At 41.9% G+C, this 17,582-nt stretch overlaps 1 protein-coding gene across 1 annotated transcript in view; it reads left to right on the top strand.

Annotated features, from left to right (window-relative positions):
- EFTUD2 (elongation factor Tu GTP binding domain containing 2) overlaps nt 1-17,582 on the top strand; it is a 34,509-nt gene that overhangs the window by 9,006 nt on the left and 7,921 nt on the right. The window contains exons 3-15 of the mRNA XM_010986440.3: nt 908-1,073; nt 1,734-1,812; nt 3,069-3,144; nt 3,643-3,708; nt 4,478-4,513; nt 5,734-5,824; nt 6,714-6,796; nt 8,963-9,129; nt 10,385-10,509; nt 13,688-13,751; nt 14,121-14,211; nt 15,657-15,792; nt 16,958-17,085. Coding sequence (XP_010984742.1) covers nt 908-1,073; nt 1,734-1,812; nt 3,069-3,144; nt 3,643-3,708; nt 4,478-4,513; nt 5,734-5,824; nt 6,714-6,796; nt 8,963-9,129; nt 10,385-10,509; nt 13,688-13,751; nt 14,121-14,211; nt 15,657-15,792; nt 16,958-17,085 — 1,308 coding nt within the window. The remainder of the gene's footprint in view (nt 1-907; nt 1,074-1,733; nt 1,813-3,068; nt 3,145-3,642; nt 3,709-4,477; nt 4,514-5,733; nt 5,825-6,713; nt 6,797-8,962; nt 9,130-10,384; nt 10,510-13,687; nt 13,752-14,120; nt 14,212-15,656; nt 15,793-16,957; nt 17,086-17,582) is intronic.

Here is a 17,582-nt window from a genome sequence, read left to right as displayed (position 1 = left end):
TCCCTTCCAGCCTTAGGCAACCACTAGTCTACTTTCTGTCTCTAAAAATTTGCCTATTCTGGACATTTCATATAAACAGAATTGTACAATGGGTGGTCTTTTGTGTCTGGTTTCTTTTACCTAGCATAAAGCTTTTTAGGTTCATCCATGCTGCAGCATGAAAACGTATTTCATTTCTTTTTATTACAAAATAATATTCCAGTGTATGGATGTACCACATTTTATCTATTCATTCATTAGTTGATTGACATTTGGGTTGTTTCTACCTTTTGACTACTGTGAGTAATGCTACTAGCGAACATTTGTTTAAGTTGTGTGAACATAAGCTGTTGTTTGTCTTGGGTATATACCTAAGAGCAGAATTTCTGGGTCGTATGGTAACTTTGTGTTTGACATTTTGAGGAACTACCAAACTATTTTCCAAAGCAGCTGCACCGTTTTACATTCCCACCGGCAGGGTATGACAGTTCCAGTTTCTCCACATCCTTGCCAGCACCTGTTATTTATCTGTCACAGAGGTATTTTTCAAAAACAATATTGTCACTAAGTGAAAATTTTAAAGGTATGGACTTGTTCCCAGTTTCTCCCTCTGGTTTCTGCCCTTGGAGGAAATTTTTTTTTTCCTTAAAAGTGTGTGTTGTGATAAACCATTTGTTTTCTTCAATCTCCATCAACTTATGACCCATATTTAGGAAAGGGCCAGTTTGAATCAGGAGAGCCATCCATAGCCAGGGCTACACTATTCTCTTTGTGAAAGATCACACAAGAGTAGAAGCTGCCCCACTGACTTTTTAGCGTGGAACTCAAGGAGCTATCAAGTCATTGCTTTTAACTTGTGTACTGTAGTCAGTCATTGAGCAGGAAAAGTGCACCCCTCTTACAGCCTCCTTCCCTCTCTTGCTTTTAGATGGATGATGATGACGACGATGATGACGTAGGAGATCATGACGAAGACCACCCTGGGATGGAGGTGGTGCTGCATGAGGACAAAAAGTACTACCCCACAGCCGAGGAGGTGTATGGGCCTGAAGTGGAGACCATTGTTCAGGAGGAGGACACCCAGCCTCTCACAGGTGAGTCTGGAGGCCTCAGGTTGTGAGAGGTGAAATTGAAACCAGAAAACTTTATTTCATAGCCATGACTAGTCTTGAAAGTTCAGTGAATGAACTGATGAGTTTTTTGCTCAGGTACTAATTTTGGATTGAGATTCAATAAACCCTGTTTTATATTCAGTAAAACTCGTAGCTTGTTACCAAGCAAATAACAGTTATTTCTTTATCTGATATCCATTTAGGTGCTTAAAGACTCTTTAAGTTCTCCCTCTGGTCTGTGTTTTCCCATCTGAATAACACTAGCTCCTTTAACCAATCCTCACAGTGCTTGTTTTCCAGTCCTTTAATAATTTTCATTGGTCTTCTGGAAAGTAGTTGCATTTTATAAATACAAGGAGAGGTTTTTGTAATGACGCTGACCTCATCCTGTATCCAGTCTTCTCCCTTCCTTCCACAAAAGGATGTCCAAACTCCCCAGTCCACAATTCAAGACCCTTCACTGTCTTGTGCCAAAGAGCATTTCCAAAATTTTCTCAACATGAGTGGTCCTTGAGAAGAACAGAAATTGATGTCATGTATCATACATTCTGAAAGCTCAGTCTAATGGAATAGGGCTCTGTGTTTTTATGTTCTGTGCCCACCTGCACATCACTACTATTTTTTTTTTTTTTTTTCTCTTAGAACCCATCATTAAGCCAGTGAAAACCAAGAAATTCACTCTGATGGAGCAGACATTACCTGTTACGGTGTATGAAATGGAGTAAGTTATATGGTCTTGCAGCCTATCTGCACAAATAGTGTGGGTTTATTTTTTCATGGAGGTAAGAGGTGGTTTGTGGTTGCAATAGCCAGTGAATTATTATGAAAGCAAAATCTCTCCCTACATTTGCCTAAAGTTTCCTTCAATTTATATGTGGCTGCTGGGATATTTAGGCTCAAGCTTAACTTTCTTCTTGGCTCACATCCAGATCTCAGCTGGTTTTTCTTCTTCCAAGCCTTTAATTTGGTGTTGGAAGCCAGCCTTTGAGACAGAACTGGGTATTGTGTTGGGGCTACCAGAACCTGTTTTGACTCAGTAAGATTGCTGAGTGTTTGGGGACCATAACATCTTTTTATTTTGAAAAGGAGGCACAAGTAGGTAGATATGTGTAGATTAATTTAGACTCTTCATACTGAAAACTGTTTTTGAAAATATTTTCATTGATGAAATGCACTTATAAGACCCTCAGATATTGAGGTGCTTGTGACCCATTTTTAGATAATGAAACTTCTTTTTTGTTTAAACATATTGACATCTTATATGTCTGAAAAAGTGAGGTCCCTTCTGAAATGGTCAGCTCACCTGCCATCCTTCATACATTTTTAAAAATGCCCTTTCAGTTGTCTTCAGAACTTGCTTCATATTCCTTTCTGTTCTCAATGGTGATTTTTAAAAATCTCCAATTTTTGAAAACTGGGGTTGATTTTTTTGAAGAGCCAAAAGTTATCTGAAGGCTATTTGCCATAAGTAATGCAGCTGATAAGCAAGAAAGGTGGTGTTGGTTTTGATAGAGGTGGAACTTCTGCTCTACATCATTAATGAGATGGGGTTTTCTTGAAAGCCTTTGTAACTAGCTCTGTTGGCAGTTTCAAAAGAGAAGCTCCCAAAGTGATTTGAAATGCCCTTTGGCATCAGTGGAATAAATGTGTAACGTCTAGCCTGAATGTTTTGAATGGAACAGTACTCGTGTATGTGTGCTCTGGTACTGGGCTTTTTTTATCTTCTTGTTTGCTTTTTAAATTTCATTATTTTCCTGTTATAATCTCCGTGACATTTCACATTGTGCCACCTCATGGATAAGTGTGTCACATTCCCAAAGCCAGAACTGGGTAGATGTAGAAATTCACGTCTGCCTCTGAGCATTCTGCAGCTGGTCTGAAAGTTGTTCCTGGCCGAAAATACCTAAAACACCTATGTACCACTCCCTCATTTGAAAATTTTGCCAAAGTCCCTTTTCTCTTTTCCTCTCCTTTCAGTTTCTTGGCAGATCTGATGGATAACTCAGAGCTCATCAGGAATGTGACCCTTTGTGGCCACCTCCACCATGGCAAGGTGAGAGAACTTTTGGCTGCTTGGAACAGGGTTACTCTTGGTTCCTGCCCATTTTTTCAGCCCTCAGGGTCACAGGATAGGATCTTAGGCCATAAGACTGGACCTCCTGACTCCAGGGCCAGCGGGGTGCGGGGAGCCTCTGTGCCTATTATGAAACCGGGCTGTGAAATTCTATAGCTTTTCCCGAGCAGTGGATGGAAAGCTAACCACTTGCATGCCTGAGCCTTGTGTGTACATCTGGACAGAAGACGGCAGTTGAGCCTTACTTTGATTTTATAAGTTTTCATTTCCTGGGGGATGCTTGTCCAAGAAAGATTTCATCTTTCATTTGAAAGTAATCCTGTGGCTTCATTGTTCATTCTTTGCTGTCCCATAATCCTCCCTGCTTTCCTCTTCCTTTCCTTATCCCTAAATTATGTGGTGTATTGGGAACTGGGGGAAGGGTAGAATAGATTGTCCTCCATCACTGGCAGAATTTAACCTTCTCTTCCCTTTCAGACATGTTTTGTAGATTGTTTAATAGAGCAGACTCACCCGGAAATCCGAAAGCGCTATGACCAAGATGTAAGTAGAAATTCTTTTGAGGTTTTAGGATGAACCATTTGAAATATACAGGGATGTCTCTCTCCTTCCCTCTCCTTCTTTCCACCTTCCCACTCTCATTATAAATAATGATGTCTACAACGTGTTACTTCATTGTTGTAATTTCTATTAATATTAATATTAATAATAATAATAATAAAAAATAATTTCAACTTTCTTAGGAACATAGAGAATGTTAACCTGCAGTATTTTGGGATGCTCTGTTCTTCACTTGGGATCCCTCCTCTGTTCTGATATATCCTGACTTTTATAGCCTATTCTTTCCTGTCACAGTATTAATAGCTACTCTATAAATATGATACAATTGGACCTTGTTGTTTTCATGATAAATTTAAATGCCTGTGAATGAGGCCAAGTGTGGCTACAAGTCTCAGTGCAATAAATGTTCAGTCTCCACCAGATTGACTTGTTTTGACATGCAGGGGGTTCCATGAAGGCTGGGTGTGTCTCCCTTTACTGCTGTTAAGAATTTGGTGCATTAGTTATAATTTAGCTCTTCAGCTATACCTGGCCTCTAGTGACTTCCCCCACTCCCCTAAACACATCCAGGAGCATCTGGTCTCATTGTCTGGCATTTCGTAGGGACACTCTGTTGTCTTCCATCTATTCTCCTCTTGAGGCAGAAACCCTCAAGTTGGGGAGTAGTGAGGGAAAGTGATTGATGGTTTTTGTGTGGGAGAGGAGTCTGAATTCAGGTGGTAACAACAGTTCTTTTTTTTTTTTTTCCCAGCTGTGCTACACTGACATCCTCTTCACAGAGCAAGAGGTAAGTGTGCCTTTGGAAATCCAGCTGTCCACACCAGGCCCTGCAGTAGTAGTTTTGTAGGGAATGTAAGGGAGCCTTTATGATAAAATTCTGGTCCATATCTCACCCTCCTCTCTCATTCCCACCCCTCACTTCTATATCTCCCTGCTTCTCCCAGTCATCCCATGACCTATAACTTGAAAGAGAAATGGGTATGCAAACTGTAGGGTAAAAGAGGGGAACCTCCTATTCTTGACTGGATTTAATTTAGCTTGATAGGATAAATAGTAAGAAGTGATATATACGTTTATGCTGTAATTTATGCAGAAGCTCAAATGACATCATCCTTAAAATCTATAGGATGACTTCATCCGTATGTTGATCTTTCTGGGAGAAGCTTCTCTTTGGGAATGGGTTCATGTGTCTTTCTGCTTCTTTTTCTGTATAAAGAAGTGAGCATACATCTCTGTCTTTCCCATTCCAACTGGTTGGTTTTTCTTTCCATCTGGATCTTTATCCTTCCCCTCTCACCCTTCTTCCTTCCCCCTCGCTTTTATTTCTGTCTCTCTTAAAAGACCACATAGACTATGAGTATATAAGTATGATTAGCCAAAGGAACTTTGAACAGTGCTGGCATATGTTAAAAAGTCAACAAATGTAAGCTATTGGTTTTTTTTTTTTTTTCCATTTATTCATTGACTTCTTTTTTAACGGAGGTACTGGAGATTAAACCCAGGACTTGTGTATGCTAAGCATGCGCTCTGTCACTGAGCTATACCCACTTCCCTGCTATTTGTTTGTTTATTTTTTTGATGGGAAATTTTTAATACTTATTTCCTGTTACAGCTATTATAATACTTGAAAAAACCCTAAGATGCCCCAGATTTCTTTTTTTTTACTTTTATGATGCTTAATTGTTTTTGTTTACAGTGTATGAGAAAGATAAGATTTTAGGACCCTGGGTTCTCTATTAAGGTTTAATACTGCTTTGCTTGGTCATTTATCTCTTATTTTTACTTTTTTGTATTTGAACCAACTCACCCCTCACCAATGCTGATTAACACCAAGATAGTTTGTCTTCAAGGTCATTCTTCAAGGTTAGTGGCCTATATAAAAATCATACCCCCTACATGGGGAGACATCAGGGTAATTTACTAGCAACTGGAAAGCCCAAGAGCAGAGTGAACCCCTCTTGCAAAGAAAGAAGCCTTGATCATTCTCTCTCTCTGTGTGACTTCCAGAGAGGCGTTGGCATCAAAAGTACTCCTGTGACGGTGGTTTTGCCAGATACCAAAGGAAAATCTTACCTCTTCAATATCATGGACACTCCAGGTAGGACATTCCTTTACCTTTTACCATCAGAACCTTGTCTTATTTGTTTCCTGTGCTCCCGCTCTTTCCAGAACATCCAGAACAGAACAAAGCCTTATGTCTTTGTTTTTACCTTCCCTTCACCTTCATTGAGATAATTTTCATTTTTAACTGTCTCTTTTGCTTCTAACTAGTTAATTAGTAATCACTGTGCTCCAGGCCTTCTATTTCATTCCTTTCTTGACTCTGCTCTAGAATATTTAAATTTCGGGAAACTCATTCATTTCAACTTGTGTCAGGTCTCATTCTAGACACTGGGGTAACAGAGGTGAGTCAGATACGGTCTTGGCCTCAGGCGCTCTCGGTCTTTTGAAGGAGACTGTAGGGGTGCACCCCCATAGCTGGAAAGGACCAGCTCAGGGCAGAGTTATAATTAGGAAAATGTGAGTTTTGACAGATAGGCCTTCTTTTCCCCATCAGGTGCCAGATGCCTTCATATCTCTCAGCCCCTGACCCCCCACCTGCACCCCCCAGCAGCACCTTGCCAGGAACTGGCTCCCATGCTCCAGGCCTTCCTATGCCCTTTTTCCTGCCTCCAAATTGTCTTCTGTCCCACAGAACTCTGCTCACTGCTGATTAGACTAAGCTAATGTGTGCGTGTGAATACTTTATGCCCTCCTTGGTAAAACGCTTCCTTCTTTTTATGTTTGGGAGCCTCCTGTATAAAAGCATAGTCCAAGGATGTGACTCTAATGTGGAATTTTATACACTTTAGGGAGCTGTGGAGAGAAGAGAAAGGGAATATTTGTGGGTTCACATGCTTTGTGGTGTCCTTCAGACCACATACAACTTAATTTTGCCTCATCCTAACACCTCACAAGTGATGGCTTACTTGGTATTTGCTTTTCAGGACACGTGAATTTTTCTGATGAGGTCACAGCTGGCTTGCGCATCTCAGATGGAGTGGTCCTTTTCATCGATGCTGCTGAGGGCGTGAGTCTGCCTCTATTCTCTTCTCCGTATTACGTTTGCCCCACACAACTCCCAGAGCTCTGAATGCGCTGTGAGGTAGAGATCATGAGAGTCTGTGCGATTAAGGCTCACATTTGCTCTAAAATTAGGGCAGCAAATGAAGGTCAAAATTAGTTCTCAGTGAGTCCCCACTCCCTGCCCAGTGATGCTCAAAATGGTAGAACCCATTGTCATTGGGGAAACACAAAAATGGCAAATGTAAATAAGAGGGAGGGAGGAAAATTTAGTCAAATAAATAGATTTTAAATGTTAATAAATTTGTCTAACCTTGAGAGAGATTGGAGTTAAAAGCCTCAGGGTATCTTTTATATTTCTAAATAGAAAGATTGGGTAATTTGGCTAACCTCGTTCATGTTGTTGGTGAGATAGCCAGCAGAGGGAGCTAGAGTTTCCTTTTTAAAAATTGACTTCATTTTGGAATGATTTCAAAGTTATTGAAAAGTTACAGTAGTACAAAGAGCTCACCCTCGGTTGCTTTGTAATTCTCTCTCTGTACATGTACATATACACTCACACGTGTGTGTTTTCCCCATAAACCATTTGAAAAGAAAATATTTCAGAACGTATATCCTAAGAGAAAAGACATTCACTTATAGCCACAGTACACTCAGCAGAATCGTGGAATTAAACACTGCTACAATGTTTGGTACAGATCTTTTTCTCCAGACCTTAGTCTCACTAATTGTCTCAATAATGTCCTTTATAGAATTTTTTTCCTTAACCCGGTATGATGCCTAGCTTTAATTTTCATGTCTCTTCAGTCTTTTTTAACTGGAACTGTTCTTTTACCTTTTTTGATCTTTTATGACATCGGTGTTTTTGAAGAATATAAGCCATGTATTTGGGGGGGTAATTAGGGGTTTTTAAATTTATTTTTAATGGAGGTACTGGGGATTGAACCTGGGACTTTGTGCATGCCAGGCATGCACTCTACCACTGAGCTACAAGCCCGCCATAAGCCATGTATTTTAAAGACTATCTTTAATTTAGGGTTTGTCTGATGTTTCCTCATGATTAGGTTCAGGTTATTTTGGGCAGGAATATTGCAGAAGTATAATTATGTTCTTATTAATCCATCCCATCAGGAGGTCCTTGATGTCACCTGTCCCATTATTGGTGATGATCACTTGGTGGGTCTGACAGGCTTCTCTAGTGTCAAGTTACTTTTTTCCCCTTTGTAGTAAATAATTTGTAGGGAGACACCTTGAGCCTCTACATACATGCTATTCCATACCAAACTACCAGTTTTATCATCCATTGATCATTGTTAGCTTATTTATATAATAGTTGCAAATGGTGATTTTTTAACTCTTATTATTCCTTCTGTATTTACTGGTTGGACTTCTGTTGTAAGGAAGAGCTCCTTTTGCTTATTTATTACCAGTATCATTACAGGGATATTTATTTTACTCAGTGGGTTATAATCCAGTACTATCTTTATATCTCTTGATACTCTAGTTATTCCAGATTTGGTCAGTGAGAACTCCTTCAGGCTGGTCCCTGTATCCTTTTGGCATGCCCCATCTTTTTTTGAGTAGTTCTTTCTTCTAAGCACAGAAAGATGTTCTAGACTCGTCATGTACTTTTCTTGTGCCAACCCTGGAATCAACCATTTCTCCAAGGAGCTATGGCTCCTTATAGTGAGGACTTATACTTAGAAACAAGTGTCACTGTACGTTCATTGCTACTGGGGTACGTTGCTTCTAGGACTTTTCACTGAGCACAGATAACATACACCCATGTATATCTGTAATTATTTCTATGTGTATACACCAAAAATCATTAACACAGTAAAAAAAAAAAAGGAAAAACCATTAGTTTATCCTAATACCTACAATTCCATGTCAGCACCATGATTTCTTCCTAAGCCTTCCTCTGTTCCTTCTCTAGCGCTGGCTCCCAACATCATCAAGGTGTTTATTCATTTCTCAGTCCTACAAGGTGACCTCTTAAAGTTCCTGAAACTGCCGTTGGGAAGAGACCCTCTACTTCCACCCAATAGTCTGTTTCACCAGGTCCTCTTTTCCTCATACTTCATACTTTAAAATAGTACCTTCTTTGGCTCTGCTTCAGACTTTTCTGCCCTCTTTGCTCCTGTCACCACCTTCTGAGTCTTGTGTCCCTCAGGTGATGCTGAACACAGAGCGGCTGATCAAGCATGCCGTGCAAGAGAGGCTGGCGGTCACCGTGTGCATCAACAAGATTGACCGACTGATCCTGGAGCTGAAGCTGCCTCCCACTGATGCTTATTACAAGCTGCGTCACATTGTAGATGAGGTCAACGGATTAATAAGGTAGAGGGACCCTGGGAGTAGATTTCCTGTCCTCAGGCACTCTGGTTTTTATAAATCTTAACCTGGAGCACCTCTGGGGGCAACCCTGATTTCTTGGCATATGTTCATGAGCTTGTTGGATGCGGCTTGAGGCGTATTCCGTGGCTCTGCAGGGATTGACTTCCCAGCCTTGGCCTCATCAGCTCTGTTCCTCGGTCAGATGTGCAGCTCCCCGCACATCTTCAAATTAGCATTGTGGTCAACACCTTAAGCTCTAGAGTCAGTCACATCTTCACCCATACCAGCCTTGTAAAGTTGGGCAAATTACTTAAGCTTGTAGAGCCTCAGTTTCTGCTTCTATGAAAAGGGAATAGTAATAATATTTGCCTAATGAGATAATGATAAACTTCTCTTAAAGAGGGGCATGGAGGTGGGAGAGGGCTAAATCCTGATCTGTCAAAATAAGAAGTCAAGAAGTCACATCTCAACCACTAAACAAGAAATAGCAACATAAACGTATTTAGAAATATGGAGGTAAATGTTCTAGAAGCAGCTTTAAAAGAGTTGAAAGCAGTTGCCTCGGGGAACGTAACTTGGGAGTGAGGCAGGGAGCTGCTCTTTATAAGCCAATACTTGTATTTCTAACTTCAGCAATTCCATAAAATAGGGTGTCAGGAAGGCTAGGGTTATGGATTTGATCCCTGTGTACAGCAGCTTTCTTATAAATACTGGTGAACTTGGGCGGCTGTGGCTTCTGCATGGCTTTTAAGACTGAACATTTTAACATGAATTTGTAAAATAAAGCTGAACAAGACAGAGTAGGGCAGTGAGAGTGGGGGAGCAAAGTTACCTTTTTTTTTTTGCTTTCATTCATTCATTTACTCACATTTGTGTTTATGTCTGTCTGTATTTGTGAAGTTGAGATTTCTCAAAAAGGTACTTCTATCTTACCACATTAGATTCATTTCCTGTGTTGCAAGGTCTTTGTCTCTGTCCTCCAAGTTTCCCCTTGTCTGTCTAGTGCAGTTAACTTCTCCAAGATTGTGCAGAATGTTTCCAGCTCTGGGAAATCATCTTGTTGCTGGGAGTTAGGGAACAGCTCCATCGTGTCACTTTTTGGACCAGGCCATTGGCAAAGCTGAGTGTATTATGCAAGCCCCTTCTGAGGGTGAGGGCTGGAGAGAGGCTGTGATACTGAGTCCCTGTCTTCACCCTTGGTGTGGTGGCAGTGTTATTGCCCAGCCGGGCTCCGCACTCACAACTGTCTCTGTTTCAGCATGTATTCCACTGACGAGAACCTGATCCTTTCCCCACTCCTGGGCAACGTCTGCTTCTCCAGCTCCCAGTACAGCATCTGCTTCACGCTGGGCTCCTTTGCCAAGATCTATGCCGACACCTTTGGTAAGCTCTGGCTGGCAGTCGGTCTCGCTAGCTTCCCCAGAGTCACATGTGCCTCTCCTGCTGAATGGTTTAGAAATTGTCTTCATGCCAGAGTCTCCTGCCTGAGGCAGCATTTTTATCAACTGTTATTGTCACATCTGGGACTCTGGCCCTTAGGCTCTTTCCTCAGGCCAAGTGGTTTAAACAATAGAAGGATAAAGGTGACTGGGAAGAAATGGGTAAAGAGGGAGCTCATATTAGGAATAAGAATCTCTCTTGGAGTAAGACAGATTTTGTCAAAAATGAAGTATCCATGCCCACAAAGCCATTCAGGCCTCTTCTTCAAAGATGGAATCTCCCTTCCCAGCAGTGCTTCTGGCTGTCCTTCCAGCCGTATCTGGGCATGTAGAAATTTTGTAGGCCCACCTGAACACTTACATTATATTCGCAGTCCACTGGGACGCCCAGCAGAACAACTTTACAGACCTCTGAAACCTCAGCACCAGAGCCCTGGGACCAACTTCCCAACTCTAAAGAGGTTCCCCCGCTCTCCACCTCTGTGCCTCCCCAATTCCCTCAAATTCCAGTAGGAGCCTTGTCCTGGATGTCGCGTGTGTCATGTGTGTCAGATACTGCGCTTCCTCACCGGGGTCATTATAGCTCCTGTTTTTGGAGCTGAGGAGACAGGCTTGGTGAGAGGTCTTGCAGTCGGTAGGCACTGGAGCTCCAGTATTTCTGTTCGTGCCAGTCCACGGTCCTGCCTCACTCTCATTGTGGAAATGTTCGCTCTGGTGAAAAACTGGACCAATTAAAATTTGGTCTTTTTTTTTTTTAATGTGTATATTTACTGCATCCTTATTTAGGAAAGTGGAAAATACAGTAAAAGCTAGTCCAGAAAACAAAATTTGCCCATAACCTGATTACCATACCCACTGTAAATATTTTGGTATCGTTTTCTTTCTCTGTTTAGTGTTTTACATAAATGAGATCATATTATACATATGTATATACATATATTATGTAATAGCATAAGATAAATAATCACTTAGCATTAGATCACAAGAATTTGCCTATTTTATTAAAATTTATTTATAAAAACGAATTTATGTAACTGCCCATTGGTCTACCATATAGATATAGTATAACTTAACTACTTTCTCATCATTAGACGTGTATTTTGATTGTTTGCAGAAGACTCTTTTGTTTATAAATGGATAGATGGACAGTAATGAAAGTCACATGAACAGGGTTCCAGGTTATGTTTCTGAGTATTCTTTATATCAGCATATGAAGCAAAACCCAAGATTGTTTCTGTAATTATAATGGATTGATGATTCAGTTTCCCACTGAAAATGGCCCTGAGCCTCAGGAGAAAATATTATTCATCTTTTGAACCCACTGTAAGTTTATGAAGAAGCTGTGGGCCCAACATCATTCTGACAAGCCATGTGTCGACTTCCTCAAAGTCAGCCGTAGAAGGAATATCAGAGATCATTGAGTCCTTCCCCATTGTTTTACACATGGGAAGGCTATGCTTAGGGACAGAAGTTATTGATGAGTTTTAGACTAGAATCCACGTTGGTCCTTTTTCATCACATCATCCTGCCAAAATTGAGTCCATATCCTCTTACTAGGAATGCAAGGCATGATGAATAATCTCTGACTCTAGGAACTTGGTCCAGTAGGTAGGCAGAATCCCTCAGTGATGAGTGGCGGTGTCAGGTGGTGTGGGCTGAGTGCCAGGGGGCTGCTGAAGGCAGGTAGAGCTGGGGGAATGCAGAGGGGGATTTAGCTTCACAAACCTAGGGAAGGCTGCATAAAGAAGATGGGGCTCGGACAGTGGAGAGTAGGGAGCGAGGAGTTCCAAACTCACTGGGCTGGGAGAGGAGGCACGGAGGCGGGTGGTGTTGGCCCGTGGCCTCTTCAGTAACAGTGGACTCTTTGACCAGGGAGAAGAGTTCAAGTAAACGTACTGGCAGGCTGGATTGGGAACACATGGAGAATGGTTTGGAATGTGAGGTTAAGGAATTTAGACTTTATCCTGTAGTCAGTTAGACTTACTTAGACATTTTAGCCAATGTTCAGATACAAGATTTTGAATATTGGCTTAATGTTACCTGTGAGACTGAAAAGGGGGAGGTGAGTTGGGGAGGTGGTCACTCGTTCTTTGAATAAGTATGTATTAACCTTCTGTCATGCGCTAGGTCTAGTTCCTGGGAGTGCTCAAGCAGCCCAGCCCAGTGATTATAATACAACATATGCTAGGTGCAGTAATAGAGGTGTGTGACAGACACGGTGGTCACAGAGGAGGCAGTGCTTCAGTAACTAATTATGTGGGAAAGAAGGGAAGAATTTGGTAATTAAAGTAGGGAAGAAAGATTTTGAGCTTGGTTGATGTGTCAGTGGTAGCCACACTGAAAGAGATAGAAAATTCTGAGGGCCTGTGGCTGAAGGGAAAAGGTGATGAATTTCCTATGTGCCTGCGCGAGTGAGAGATAGGCATAAAAGCGTCTGGGTAGAAGTGTCCACGTGATAGTTGGTGATGTCAGGGATCTGGCTGAATGTTACAGGAGCTCTTGACTCAGAAGATCTTGAATTTTAAAAGCCACAATTGCTTGGTTTAGTCTGATGAGAATTAGCAGTGGTAGTCAAGCTAAAAATATTGATTGGTGAGAGATGACGCAAAGGTTGGCTTTGGTGTTTTCTCTCCAGAAGGCTGGTTGTCTGTCTTTTAGGGGTTTAGGGCTAGTCAGAGCCTCAGCGTGGTGCTGCAGCTGGGAGGTTGCCCACACTGGCAGCAGAGTAGAACTTCTGTGGATCAGGAAAGAGTGAGGGATCTATTAAGCTCCACTGCCAGAAGGGACAGGGTTTAAGTGCAGACAGAGGACAGCATATAGGCAGATGAGCTTGCTCCATCAAAGGAAAGAATGTAAACTGTATCTTTGTCCATAGCTCAGTCGTATGCTTGCTGGATGGAGATGGAGTTGCTAGGTGCTCATTTTGGCTCTAGCTCCTTGTCAGCTTTCTGCCAGTCCTGTCCTTTGTGCCTCAGAATCCTTGTCTGCCTTCCTGGGTAGAGGGAAATGTCTGGACTTTGGAAAGGAAAGTGCTGGAATTCCTCAGAAACCACTTGTGGCACCCTGAAACAGAATTTTGAACACTTGGTCGATAGATTATAATTGCATGGCTTTTCTTATAGGTGATATTAACTACCAGGAATTTGCTAAAAGACTCTGGGGTGACATCTACTTCAACCCCAAGACGTAAGTAGAGTGTGGGAAGTGACCCCCTAAAGGAGTGATCCATTTTCCCAGTAAGTGAGGACAAACAAAGTTCCTGAGATTAAAACCTGATTTTTTATTAGACGTGAACTACCATCTCTCCTCTTCTCAGTGAGCTGGCTTCATGAGCTCTAACTGGGCGAGAGGCTGTATCCCTTGAGGTCCCCACAGCTCAGCTGATACATGCATGAGAGTCATAACCTCTGCCCTCTCAGGAATCTCTCTTTGAAAATTTTATGATCATTCCTTTCCCTCGGCTTTACTCAGATTCGAAACTTAAGAAATACACCCTTGGGGTTAGTGTTACTGCCTTCTCCCTCCTGAATCACCAAGAACTCTTTATCTCTTTAGGCGAAAGTTCACAAAAAAGGCCCCAACCAGCAGCTCCCAGAGGAGCTTTGTGGAGTTTATCTTGGAGCCCCTTTATAAGATCCTCGCTCAGGTGAGTGTGTCAGGCCACCTGGCTCAGGTCTGCCCTTCAAGCACAGGGCGGAAAAGCTAACGAACTCAGATTGCCCCCTATGCCTGAACCTGCTCGGTTTTGTATTACTGAGTATGAGGAAGGTTGGTCACCAGTCTTCTGGATCTAGAACACTACAGTCGTCTACGTGCTGTTGAGATCAGAGTGAAGGGGAAAGATAGGAAAAGAAAGGCACAGGGAAAAGAAAGGCACAGCCTGGAGAAATTTTCTACAAAGATGTTGAGTATTCAAAAGAATGTGATACTTGAGAAATAATAGTTTCGGTTATGGGGATTTAACTTACAGATATAATTGTTTCACATGAAAATTCTCCAGTTTTTATTTTTATATATGTAAGTACATTTAAGACATATGTATGTTTGTCATAGTATTGTTTATAACAGCAAGAAAAGGGGAAAAAACTGGAAATAGGTTAAATGTTCATCAGTGAGAATCTGATTAAATGAATTATGGTGCATCCCATAAAATGAAGTATTTTGCTGCCATTAAAAGAATGGCTGTATGAGCTTGATTTTAATCAAGCTATTAAACTATTCTGGGTATGTATGTATGTAATATTTGTCAGATTGAAAAAAAACGCATCAGACAGTGGTAAAGATGTAGTTAAACATGTGGGATGTTCCAAAGAAAAGAATATAAAGTTGCATTTGTGTGAATTTGTGCTACCTAAAAGGCAGAGCTAAAAGGGTAATGATATGGTCCCGGAATTTTCATGCAGATTTTTCTCCCAAGACAGTTATACTGTGTTATGTGTTTATGCAGGTGTTTAATAACCACTATGCACAGCGAACATATATACATGCACAAAATGTGTGTGGCCGTGCCAACTGCCAAAATAGTAAAACATACCAAAAGACAAAGTAACATGATTAAAATTTATTGCCACTGGAAAATACTTCTTATCTTGTGTCAGACCAGAATGGATTAATAAAAGAAATTTATAGAATCTGTCTCAGTAGAGACCTTGAGTCTGCTGGGGATGATTTAGCTTGGCCCCGTCCTGACAGCAAATGGACTGCTTGGTGGCATTTTTGGTTCCTTCCAGTGCAATGATCCTCTAAATCTAAGAGATCTCTAAATAGAGAAGGAAGGGTAAGAGATTTCCTGAATGGGATGAGATGCTGCTTTTCAGACACGAGGAGGCAGCACTGAACAGCAGTCCATCTGAGAGGGCCAGGTTTATTGATTGGCGTGGGCACTTAACCAAGCCTGCTACTTGCAAGGTTGGTTTGAAGCATAGGCACCAAAGATTTCCCTGAAACCAAATTGATATCCTTGTCAAGAGCTCACGCTGTAGAAAAGAACCTGGTGCAGGGACCCTTCAAATTGCCCTTTGGCCCTTCCTTGTCCTCTGCCACCACACTGGGCTGTCACTAGAGCTGACATGGTATCTGGCACTGTCACAGGTTGTGGGTGATGTAGACACCAGCCTCCCAAGGACCCTGGACGAGCTAGGCATCCACCTGACCAAGGAGGAACTGAAGCTGAACATCCGCCCCCTGCTCAGGCTGGTCTGCAAAAAGTTCTTTGGCGAGTTTACAGGTAATAAAGAGCTCGTGGCCCATACTTTTCCTTACCCTACAGTGGTGTTTAGAGAGCTGAGGCTCTTATAAATAAACGACAAATTAGTTATATAGGACATCTGGGTTTTCTCCTTGCTGCTTTAGTTAGTGGATGGTACTGAGAACTCTGTCTTGGGGGGAAAAAAGCAATTAAATTTCCCCACCAGGAGGAATGTGCAAGTAAAGGGAATGGTGAAGCCAATTCTGAGGTTCTGGTATTTTTGCCAGAGGGCTCTCAGGAAAGGGGACTCATGGGTATTGTGAAATAGTGGGGAAAACACCAGGCTGGGACTTGAAAGGTGAATTATAGACTCAAATTCCTCTTTCCCTGAGCTCCTCTTTCTTGCATTTTCGTTATGCACAAGGCAGGTACATAGTAGGACAAGCCCCTACTGGTTGAGAAAAGACCTGAGTCTTGATCTGCTGTAGCCCGGGCCCTTCCCTGGGGTGATCCTAGGCCAGCCACTCAGTCCTTCTGTGACTAATTTCTTATCTTTAAAATAAGGGAGGTGAAAAAGATGAAGGCTAAGGCCCTCTCAGCAGTGTCTTGATTCTGAGTCTGGTAGGAATTAGGTATCTGAATCCCCGAAGTGTATAATTTTAGTAATTCATTCTAGGCCAGTCATCAGTCTGACATAGGAGATCCAACTGAAAGCAGACAGGCTAGGCACCCCAAGGTGCTAATGAAGGTTCCCTCTTGTATGGCTTATTGGCTGTTAGAAAAACAGGATACTTATTAAACAGAAACAAAGGGGAAGAGTCAATTCGAGGACTGTTCTAAGTAGATCTAGAAAGAAGAGAAGAGGTACTTACTTAGTTTTGTGTAAGTGCTCAGTAAGTGCTTATATTCAATAAAAGGTTACAGACTGATACAGATACTTTAAGGTTTTTGTCAGCTGAATTCCAAGGAACCATTGAGACCTGCTTCTTGATTTTCTGTGGCCTCAGTGTGACTCCAAGTCTTTTAGAAGCATACACCCAGGAAGCAGGGTATCACTTCCCCCTAGAATCATAGGGCCATAGCTTTTAGAGTTGAAAATTTGTCCCCTCACTGTTAGCTTTCTAAGCATCATGAGTGGATCAGAATGCCCTGCCCAATTCCCCTGTGAGAGTGTATGTGATGGCTGTCTCTTCTCCCTCCACAGGCTTTGTGGACATGTGTGTGCAGCACATCCCCTCTCCAAAGGTGGGCGCCAAGCCCAAGATTGAGCACACCTACACCGGTGGTGTGGACTCCGACCTCGGCGAGGCCATGAGCGACTGTGACCCTGATGTAAGAGAATGTGTTCCCCTAGTTCTCTGATTTTTTTCCCCTCTTGTGTGGGGATACTGTTTATTAGTGCCTTCTATCCCATCTATGCATGGCTCTCCCCAGGAGTATAGTCAGACCTGAATTCAAAGGCTGATGTTTCCACTACTGGTGGTGTGATCTTGGGAACACTATTCAGGCTTTCCGAGTCTAAGGGTCTTGGTCTATAAAGTGATGATAATAATTTGTATGTGTTGGTTATGGGAAGTAAGTGAGATTAAAAAAGTGTCATGGTTGTGTTTAGCTTGGTGCCTAACAGATTAGTAAAGATTCAACAAACGGTAGCTAATCTTGGCAATCCTGGCTTTTAAAAATTCTTCCCCAGTCATTCCTTAGACAGTCTAGTTTCTTGGCATAAACATGGAGCCAATTGAGAATTGTAAGTTATTTCTTTGGAAGAGATTTGGGGCAAGTTAGTCTTGTAATCTTGCAAGTTAACAGTGCCAGTCTGCCATCCTAAA

Source organism: Camelus dromedarius, chromosome 16 (assembly GCF_036321535.1).
Source record: "Camelus dromedarius isolate mCamDro1 chromosome 16, mCamDro1.pat, whole genome shotgun sequence".
Lineage (NCBI taxonomy): Eukaryota > Metazoa > Chordata > Mammalia > Artiodactyla > Camelidae > Camelus > Camelus dromedarius.
The sequence above is the reverse complement of the archived record's forward strand: the minus strand, read 5'-3'. Positions and strand labels throughout refer to the sequence as shown.